Below are 11277 nucleotides of genomic sequence, written 5' to 3' on the forward strand. Positions count from 1 at the left end.
GGGGGCCAACCGCAAATAATCGGCAGGAGAGCACATCCCGCAGCAATTCCGTTGAAACATCTGCTTAGAGCCACTTCAAATGAATTCCATTACACGCTCGGTCTGATGGCACTCCTACAGTACGTGGAGAAGACATTCGCCAACAGTTTGACTGGAATCAACGGCATGCGGAGAACCATAACAAAACCTTTCCAGCAGTTAACTATCGCTTTGCATACAACACAACGCATAAGACATCATCAAAACTAATGGTTGTCCACAACGGCCACAATAGTTATTCGCCCATCATACTGCAAATGAAGCAGCGTGGAAAATCTCTCTTTGTCGCCGAAAGGCAGCACGCACGTATGCATTAGGGCATCAGAACGTATCACTCCCAGCAAGACACTGGCTAAAATCGAAGATACCGTTCCCTACGTGAACGCCCATGTCGTCTAGACTGCGGATGTCACTCTCATCCAACAACCTTTTAGCCGCAAACGGTCCTAACCCCCCCCCCCCCCCTCCCAGATCTTTACCGCTGATCAACAAAGGTTCATCCCTTCTGATCGTGTAGGCTGTGGCACGCCAGACTGCATAACGTCAGGTCGAAATGGTGCGACATATAGGAAGGCATGCTAACAATACCATTTTCCGACAAGCGTAGAGCAGTTCCTGGCCCTGCACCGTCATCGCAAAATCATAAAACAAAGGGGACATCAAAGAAAAAGTCCCACATACATGGATCTAGTAGCTCTTCTGATCAAACCCCACTAGCACGGTCTCATCATCATCATCAACGGCGCAACAACTGGTATCCGGTCTAGGCCTGCCTTAACAAGGAACTTCAGACATCCCGGTTTTGCGCCGAGGTCCACCAATTCGATATCCCTAAAAGCTGTCTGACGTCCTGACCCACGCCATCGCTCCATCTTAAGCAGCGTCTGCCTCGTCTTCTTTTTCTACCATAGATATTGAACCCGATTAGTTGCGGATGCAAGTATATGCGCATCACCATTGTGACTCTCAAGTATATCATTATCTTCCGGTATTCCAGATTCACTCTGTTCAATTTGGCAAGTAGCGAACGACGTAAGTTGCCTTTCAGCAACATCGCGAGTTTTTTCTATTGAGACCGCGAAACCGAATCTAAGAGATGCGCATGTTTTTCAGTACCCCGCTGGTCGAACTCAATTCGCCTCCTAAAGCGTCGTCGGTGGACTTGGCAGTGCAAGTCGTACTGCCTGCTCGCCACCAGATAGGATGTTTCGACCACCAGTCGTTAGACCTTAACCACTTAAACCTTGCTAAGAGCCAGGGAAAGGAACTGTACGACCGAAGATTGCTCCTATCCTTCGCTGATGACTTTAGAAGCCCAACATCCATGGCAGTCTTCCAGAATGCAGGGAGATATAATAACAACAATCATATAAGCCCCCCCCCCCTCAATGAACGCGATTGCCAAGCAAAGCACAAAACCTATCACACTACGTCAGCATAGGCTCTCCGTTCACCTTGATTCAGGTAATTCCGTGACTTAAACGAGGGGACTAACATCACATTGGCGGCACCCCCTTTGAAATCTTTTCCTGAAACAACGAACTTCCATCAACTTACTACGAAGAGCATTCGTTCACTGCTTCGGTGCCCTCCGTTCGGGTGTCCTCAGCATGTCATTATTGACAGTGCACATCTACTCATTCAAGAATTCAACTTTCTCATCCACTGATAAAAGTACATACTCAAAAAGGGGAGAGAGGCCAGAAAACTCCTCCATCCGAGCAACATATTCCACCCAGTTACAACCAGGCGTATTCACATTCACACCCCTATTAAGCAACGTCGTGCAAGTGATAGACCTACAAAGCAGAACAACACAAAAACGAACGCAAACATCCAAAACAACCGGGATTCGAACCCGGGGTAACGAGATTGAAAGGTTGGCTCTGAATGTCGAGGTGCTACCGATATTTAGAGCGATGTCCCGTCCTGGCGACCATCAATGTCTGCCCCGAGAATCTGGTTGAAGCATGCCCATTCGAGGATGCTGGCATTAAAGTCTCTACCAAGTAGAACTCTCTCTTCTATGTTCCGAATCTCGTCCTTCAAGGCAGCGAGACATATGTAGATTCGTTTGACGTAAGGTAAAAGTTGAAAAAAGTCACTTTCGTTCAACGAGCCCAAACCTAGCCTCGATCATGTCCTCGCACTCGCAATTATTGGTATCTCTCACGATTCGCTCTTAGTTGCGATTGTTGAAGCAACAATCAAAAACTTTCTCTCCAAATACCCCAATAAGTTACTGACCCTTTCAGCTACGAACGCCGCAATCAAACAAGTGATTTGTCCTCTATAGTTTTCAGTGCTAGCCAAATATCAAAAACAATAAACGACACCTCGCAGTAATGGAGACGAAAGTGTTACGTTGGATTAGGGGTGGTATGATCACATCCAAAATGAGGACATCTACGATCGGAATTCGGTTGCAGTCATCATAAAAGATGGCAAGAGAAGCGTCTTCGATGGTATAGTCACGTAATTCAAGCTGGCAAGAACTCGCTGGCTAAGATTAGCCTAAACGTCGAAATCATTGAGAAACAACACAAATCTTAAAACCTAATGCGCTGTACGGCGACTTGGGAGCCTAAGAAAAGTAACAAATTCTATCTAGACGAGACGAACACTACTTGACTCTAACCGAACAAGGCGTGAGTAATGAGCTTTGAACAGAGCCATATTTATTATGAATCTGTTACAAAACCGTACTCCAGGTGCGAATTGTTGCTGCAACATTTTCTTTGCAACATTCAATGGGTATTGTATGGTTTGAACATCTACTAAGCACATACTTCTACGCCGACACGTACTGTCAATCTGACTTTAAAGTCGCATTTGTTTGTTTACAATTCGGCCGACGACCAGGCTCATTGCTGTGATGGATCAAAAGTGCAAAATGTAAGCCCTTTAAACGTAAATTGTGCGGAAGATTTTATCATTTTAGTTTATATAAATTTCAGACTCGTTGCCGGCGATGTGCGTGGCAATTTCAAGCAACTTTTCAGCCGTGTGGAGTCGATCAACAAAAAGGCGGGACCGTTCGACATGCTCTTCTGCGTTGGCGATTTCTACTCGAAAGACAATAATGACGAATTGATTGCGTACAGAAATGGATACAAAAACAGTGAGTGGTTTATATTTTTAATATGAAGCTCCCTTGCCAATTTGGTATTCCTCGAAAGCGCGGCAAATCCGATCAGATCGCCTAAAGTTTAATTTCTTATAGATTCCTTAATTTGCGGTTTATTAAAGCTTGATAACCTCTCTCCGTTTCTTTAACTCAGTTCCCGTGCCTACATACTTTCTCGGTCCAACAAATGCGGAAACAAATCGCCAGTACGACGACAATGAGAGCGAAATTTGCACCAACTTGACTTATTTGGGTGAGTTAACTCCTGCATTTGTACATCCTCTAACTAAATGGATCCTCCTTCAGGCAAAAGAGGACTGTACACATCATCATCGGGATTGAAAATCGCATATCTAAGTGGCATTGAGAGTACCGGAAAGGAAAGCCACGCATGGAACTTCACGAAGGAAGATGTTGTCGCCGTTCGGGACTCTTGCTTTGCAAGTAAAGTTTCCCTGAGTGACTACAGAGGCATTGATATATTGATAACCTCCCCTTGGCCTGAAGGAATATCGGAGGACAAGGTAACATGGCTCTGCAATTTAAGTAAGTTGCACTCTCTTCATATTTTCAATTTCAGAGCAACAGTTCCAAGCTAATCGCATTCCTCGCTAAAGAAATCAAGCCCAGATACCATTTCTGTGGGATGAACGACAAATATTTTGAACCACCACCATATCGGTAAGTGGATTTATCATTAGCCTCCGAATCTTCCTATTCTTTTGCCTCTATTTCGTTTTTTCTTGTATAAGGCGTATCTGGATTGAGTTCGCCACTTGTCAGTCGTAAAATTGATCCGGGGTGATTGTTGTTTTGGGCGACTTGGGCCATTTATATTCTACTTTAATGTTCAGGACGATTTCAACTAGCGAGCTATCACCAGCGCGGACGACATAACCGTCCATGAATCAACAAAACTGCCGCAGGGCGTCCGCTGTTGCGTCGATCTCAAAAGAAGACAGCTCCCTCGAGCTACTTGTTTAAAATGAAGGTGGGCAGCGTTTCGGTCCAGTCATTTTTATTCTCGTGGCGCATGGTGGTTGCTTTTAGCGAACGTTCGACTTTTTCTTCAGCCTTTGTCCCGTTCAAAAGTGAGGTCGGCTCCTGATGATCCATTCGTCATTTGACTCTATCAAATGCCTGATCTGGATGCAATCTCGAGGCTCTTAAATCCCCATGCAGCGTGACAAGCCACCGTTGTTTCAGACGGGCATTTGGTCGTTTACCATCGACTTCGATATTCAAACCAATTTTGGCAAGTGAATTCTCGTTAGTGCGAATTACGTGACCATAGCGTCCAAGATGCCTCTCTCGCATTTTTTCCACGATCGGTGCAACCCCATATCGATCGCGGATATCCTCATTTCGGATGTTATCAAAACGTGTCACGCCACTAGTTCAACGCAACATCTTCGTCTCCATTACAGCAAGACGCCGTTCATTGTCTTTTATAGTCGGCCAACACTCAGAACCATAGAGAGCGACTATTCCGTTTAATAGTGGATGGTGCGGTGATGTATGTCTAGAATCCAATAATCTGGTTGGCATTGAAGAATGGGCGTGTTAGATCTTCGGAAAGCCTTTGATGAATTGGCACTGGTAGGAACGATCTGATGATATCCAAAGGCGAGTCGCAAATACTTCCATTTCGATGGGCTTTTTAATACTAGTAGCAGTCGCTGTTGCAATTCTCGGTTGATAGACTCACAGTGGTCATGGGGGAGGACGAGTCAACGACTGCATTTTCACTTCTGCAACGTGACTGGTACTTGAGGTATACTGTATATGACTGAGTTGTCAAGTTTTTCTCGGTGAGGCTTTGTCTGATCAGTGCGAGGTTAAATATCAAAGGCTTGTGGTCTGTTTTAATAATGCGCGATGATCCTTCTAGGCAAAACCGAAAATATCTTATTCCCCGTCAGCTGGTGTTAACTTGCATTGGTAAAAGACGAGTGGCATTCAACGACGGTTTTGCAGTTGTTCCAGCACTATTCCGATATCTGCGTCCATTGTTAGCATCTTTTAGGTCTGGAGTTTAAAATAAACCAGTAGCGTGGCTTCGGCTAGATACTCTTTGTACTAGTTGACCGGTCATTTGTGAATTTGCCTTGAGTCGGTAACAAACTCATATAGCGGTGCCTGCGACATCGCTGTGTTTTTAATGAATCAACGATAGGTTACTCCTAAAAATCGACGGGTAGCTTTTATGTGAGCTGCAGTGCTACTTATGTACCATAGGAAGTGTAGAACTACGGTTTTGAGAAAAAAGATGGCCCAAAGGTATAACCATTTGGTATTGAAGCTATTTTGTTAGGTCATCAAGTTTGAAACGCACAGACGTGGTAAACTGGGAGTGTCTGCATAACGTTGTGTATATTCAATATGTCGCATTTTGAAGCAAATAAGGAACATTCTTAGAGCAATTGAACGTATTATTATCATAAGGGAAGTAGCATCCTAAAATAAGTATAGTGTCCCTTGCACTGGCTATAATTTACTTATTAACAATAATATGTCAAGCGAGCCTATGACCGTCTGAAATTATAATATATTCCCTGCTTCCAAGTGTTTCAACTTGACCTCTAGTATTAAGTATTCTCCCAGGTGCCTCGACCTACTTTGCACAAGTGCTGGACAATGTCCCAGTATGGAGGTTCCGTCACACTCCGTACAAAATCTGTTGGTTAGTGTTCGTAGATACCCCTAGCTTCCCCAGATAATAGTTTAGTCGGCAGTTGCCAGTAAGTATTCCCACTATAATCCGGAGGCTCTTCTTAGGAAGGTTTAAACACTGGGTTCGTATCCTCCCTTAAGCACCCTGGACTGCTCCATTGCTGGTAAGTTCGCTCAGTATAGTTCCCGCAGCAGTTTCTCTTCATTTTTTAATGTCATAACCACAAACCCGTTTCGGACTTCACAGAAGGGTTCTGGTCCATGCAGAGGCGTCTCTGCTTCCTTCCTGGCCAGTTCGTCTGCTGCCTCATTGCCTTCCAACCCGGCATGGCCTGGAACCCAGGGTATTCAGATCTTATGGTGCGAGCCGAGTGTGTTCAGTCTTTCAAGGCATTCCCATACCAAAAATAGGGACCAACGGTTTCGTCCAGGGCAGAGGCAACTCATCAGACGCTGCCTCACCTCTGCTCAGGGAGCAGCGTGACCGTAAGTGGCAACAGATGGAAAATGTTCCTTTATATATTCGCAAAAACACGCCAAGGGTGGGAATTATATCCAATTAAAACCGGCAATAGTTTGAGCCTAAGCTAGGCTAAAGCTAAATTATTGTTTAGGATAGTGAGGGATCCTAAATCCACATCCACTTGATGTTGGACCGGACCAAATGGAGAGCAACTTACTTTCACGTTTTCTGGTCCACGATCCCTCCATGGCACCCAAGAATTTAAAAATAGGGACCTATGGTTTCGTCCAGGGCAGCATCTGATAAGTTGCCTCTGCCCTAGACGAAACCGTTGGTCCCTATTTTTAAATGCTTGGATGCCAAGCCCCAAACGAGGGATCCGTGGACCAAAAAACGTGGAAGTAAGTTGCTCTCCATTTTGCCTGGTCCAACATCAAGTGGATGTGGACCTAGGATCCTTCACCATCCGCTTATAAATAATATCAATATTCCCTCGATTTAGGCAGTTCCCCATCTGACTAATACTCCCGGCCATTCTGAAGATCGCCCTCTTTGCCTGCATCTATATATGTAGATGGAGATGGCTCTCAGCTTCAAACTTATGCTTCCTAGTGAATATTACTATGGTGGTTTTGACTGGATTGATGCGCAACCTCGCCTTCCTGCACCAGGCACTAGCAACTCTTAATCCAGCTTGGATTCTATCACATATGGTATCGTCATATCTGCCCCTAAAGATTAAAACAATGTAGTAACCCTGGACTTGTATTCAAGTATTTGTTAACTAGTCCAGTAGTTCATCCACTACCATACTCAACATAAGCGGTGATAGTACCCCACCCTGTGAACAACCTTGAGTAGTTTTCATGACAGTAGAATTTGTGCTTGTCGGTATTTCTACTTGCTTACTCTCTACCCCATCCAGAAAGCCACTCCCTTGCGGATTAGGGCATCTTGTATCTCTGTGTGCGATGTGTTACCGAATGTGGTGGTATTTCCTTGGTTTCCATGGCATCCCGTAATACATCCGTTAGTTGATACAGGGGCACTTTCGGTTGGCCGTCCTGCCCGGTAAACATGTTGGCACTGATGTAGAGGATTACGCATTAGAAAGTTAGCTCTAATATAGTTGTCTATGACCTTCTGCTCCGTTTTGTATACGAACGTTGTAAGACAAATTTGTCTGAAAGATTTAATGTGAAAAGGATCCTTTTTACCCAATTTCGGAATGACCTCTTTTGTTCGCCTGGTATATATCCCAAGGCTAAGATAACTTCCAGGGCTCTCTGGAGTAGAGCGAAGAAGATGCCATCTAGGACCCCCAGAAATGTGAGAAGCAGATGCACCCTGTCCTCCTCATTCTCGGCGATTTTCTCATCTTCCTTCTTCAGACAGACAGAAAATATTACGCTGTCTTCGGTTAGAGCTTTGTATAGCCTGGTTGCTTTCTGTGGTTTGTTCGATCCCTTCACAGAATCTCCTGAAGCTGTTCCGTTTTGCTTTTCTGACCGCATTGCTATACCCAGTCAGCGCATTTTTGTACTTCGAACAGTCTCCGGTTCGTTTTGCCCGGTTGAAGAGTTTTCGGACCTCTGTTCCCATTTAGCTAGGTTCCTGTTTTACCAGAGTACATCCCTTGATGATTTAACTATCGTAGCCGAACAGCTGCCCTCATGTGCATCATGACTTTGTTGAGGTCTTCCACCACCGTTTCCAGTTCCAACTCGCTCCTGATAACACCGCCCCTTTGTAGGTGAGCCATGCTGTTGCTTAGGTCCGTTGGATAGGAGTCCCAATCCATCCTCCTGGGATTCCTTATTATTCTTTTTATTTTGGAGTTGCCCTCAATGTCGAATCTGATTATTTTGTGATCCGATGTAGAGGGATCATCCGACACCCTTCAATTCCCGTTTAGCCCTGATCACCAATATTGGAGTGTTCCCTATGTTATATATTTCTAACTTATTGCAAGAAAAGGTACTCACCTATTCGATTAATGTCGCTGGTTCCCCAGACTTAGACTTAGGTAGCACCCTTCTCGCAGAAATTCACCAGTCTAGCGGTTAGCTCCGGTGGCCTCCGAATGCCGTCCAAATGTCACGACTGACTCTCGAGCACTTTCTTGCAAGTCGCTGTCCAACCTGAGCCCTGGAAGATCTAGATCTAAATCGTCCAGCTTCTCTTCTTCACTAGGCAGCAGATCTACTTCCCTGCTTGATCCAGTCCTTTCAGCCTCTATGGCCTACGAGATTCTTTCGGGGAGCACGGTAAGTTTTCCACTCGATATCTTCTCCGAAGTGTCTTTCCCTGTGCATGTGCACGGGTGTATTGGCATATTTATAGTTGATATAGCAATTTTGTGGTTTGCAACAGGGATCGGTCGTCTACTCCGATCGGTAGGAGTTTACCTTTGCTCTCCACCTTGCTTCCGAAAACTCTCCATATTCGCATATGGAGATCATCGTTCTGAGCAATTAGAAGGCCCATAAGATCCTCTGTTTGTAACGATGCGCCTCTATGAAAAAACACTTACCATGTGTCCCGACGTCTGATATACTGATCTCAGACGTGGTCTTTGTTGGTTGCAGTTCACGCAGTAGGCCAATGAGCGAATTGAGCGTAACTGAACAAACTGTTTCCAGATACCTGCAAAAAATGGGGAACTTTCAGAAGACAGAGAGAAGTGGAAAAGGCACTTGTGAAATTTCGCTCACACAATACAAAACACTCTTTTTTGCATCGAATCGACACACTATCTTCATCGACCCTAAGACCGAACCACTTTGGCAAGTAGGCGATGTTCTGTGTTTGTTGGGTCCGCTGGGCTTACTGCTGATTTTACTAACATTCCCAGCATTGTTGATAAAGTAATATTCGGATTCCTAAAAGAGCATATTATTTAAATTTCTCATAAAATTTGGTGCGAATCTTAGAAGTAAGCCCCTGAAAACGTATTCACCCTGACCTTCCATCATTTTCAGGAATCCAGGGGACGAAACCACCCAACTTTCCTTGGCAACACGCTTCATATCACTCGCTGCAGTTGGAAATCCTGAAAAACAAAAGGCAGTTTACGCGGTTAGCCTTAATCCTGTAGATAAAATGCGTGTCATGGACCTCATCCAAAAGACGACAAACGAAATAGCCAGTCCGTTCAGCAACATAGACTTCTCGATGTACAAACGAAAACAAGATACAGAATCAGGCAAGCAATATTTCTACGATTTGAATAAAAGAGACGACAGACCGAGGAAGCGAAGGGGAAATAACGACGGATCATTCGAAAAGCGACAAAGGCCAACATATGATCAAGGTGGGATGGAATTTTCCTTTCACATTCTAATTTAGATAATCATTCAAAAATCTTCCACGACAGAGTCCTGCTGGTTCTGCCTATCATCCGCGAACGTTGAAAAGCACCTCGTGATATCAATCGGCGAAAACTTCTACCTCGCCCTAGCTAAGGGTCCTATAAACAGCACCCACGCTCTCATCGTATCCGTAACACACATCCAATCCGCTGCTCTACTCCCAGATAGTCAGTGGAAAGAACTTGAAGAAATCAAGGAATCGCTTGTAAATTACTTTAAGGAACAGGACCAGGTCGTCTGCTTCTGGGAAAGAAACTACAAATGCTCCCATTTACAAATAAACGCGGTTGCAATCGATGCCGGATACTCGTGGAAGATAAAACATGGATTTGAAGTAAGTCCCGATTTATAATTTTATTCCATCTTACTAATCGCTCCCTCAACTGTTTTGCAGGACAAAGCTGAAGAATATGAACTGACTCTTGACGAGTTGCCAAAATTAACCAACGCTGCAGATTTACCGGCTCAAGGTCCTTATTTCGTTGCAGAACTTCCCGATGGCACAACGCTGCTGACTAAACAGATGAAAAGATTTCCTTTACATTTTGCAAGGTGCCTAAATATTTTTTAATTACTTAATTAAGCAATGCATATTCATTTCTATTATGTTTTTAGGGACGTATTCTGTACGGAAAATCTACTTAATTGCGAGGAAAAAGTTGACTGGAAACAATGTTGCCTGTCGAAGGAGGAGGAAACGGAATTGGTGCAAGAATTCCGAAAGAACTATCAATTGCCTCGTGCGTGAGCTAAGGAAATTTTAAACTAGGATGAATTCTGTTGATCGTGCAAGCGTCAAATAAATGTTTCTGATTTTATATAAAAATTGTCCACTTTTTATACCCAAATCATCGTCAATTATCAAACTTTCTCCAGGAGCAATTTGATAATATATGGAGTCCAGGCATACACCCTCTCAAGTCAAACGCGCAATCTTCAGTTTTTCTCTTTTTTAAAACTAGGAAAGGATCGTATCTCGCCTCAAATTATTTTTGATTAGAACAGGCATAAGTTATCTGCTTTGCGGTATGGCATGCCGAGAATACGGCGACGAACGTCTGTTTAGCTGATGTTCATGATATTATCGGGCCAGCGAGTCTAGACGACCATCTCCGTCATCCTTTCGTTGCCTAAGTGTCCCCGGCAAAGCAAGTGCTACTGCAAACATCGACGATTGACAGGACCCCCATGAGAAGATCCTATTTCCTGCACGTCAGCAAATCTTAAAAGATTTTCCAGGTACTGGCAAGCCTTCTTTGACGCGTATATAACAGTGTTTACTCGATGGATGTTGACCTCTCGCAACGGTAAACTGTCGAACCAACTGAACACCTTTTCATCATCAGAGAACTAGCCTGGAACCGTTAGACACATGGTACAAGCCCTCCCACTCTCAGGCCTAAGGGAGTCTACAAGTTGGAGGGTTCCTTCTGACAGAGCGGAAAAGAGGTTCCTAGAACCCTCGCCGATCGAGCTCAACCTTCTTCGTGAGAAGAAAACCCAGAAGATAGTGTGCGACACAATTCCTTTTGTCAGTGCTCTTCAGCGTCATTCCGATAATGTTGTCTAGAAGAAGTTCCCTGTGTCTGCATCGAGTTGCTTTC

The 11277-nt window shown here is 44.4% G+C and overlaps 1 protein-coding gene across 1 annotated transcript; it reads left to right on the forward strand.

Moving 5' to 3' along the window:
• Positions 1-2852: 2852 nt before the first annotated feature.
• Positions 2853-10499, forward strand: LOC119655999 (CWF19-like protein 1 homolog). The gene is made up of 9 exons (XM_038062241.1): positions 2853-2934; positions 2997-3160; positions 3321-3419; positions 3473-3690; positions 3747-3847; positions 9284-9615; positions 9679-10007; positions 10068-10225; positions 10289-10499. Exons 1-9 carry the CDS (start codon positions 2915-2917, stop codon positions 10419-10421), a joined length of 1554 nt encoding a protein of 517 aa, XP_037918169.1. The 5' UTR covers positions 2853-2914; the 3' UTR covers positions 10422-10499.
• Positions 10500-11277: the final 778 nt, after the last annotated feature.

The sequence above is a fragment of the Hermetia illucens genome, chromosome 1 (assembly GCF_905115235.1).
Source record: "Hermetia illucens chromosome 1, iHerIll2.2.curated.20191125, whole genome shotgun sequence".
In the NCBI taxonomy this organism is placed as follows: Eukaryota; Metazoa; Arthropoda; class Insecta; order Diptera; family Stratiomyidae; genus Hermetia; species Hermetia illucens.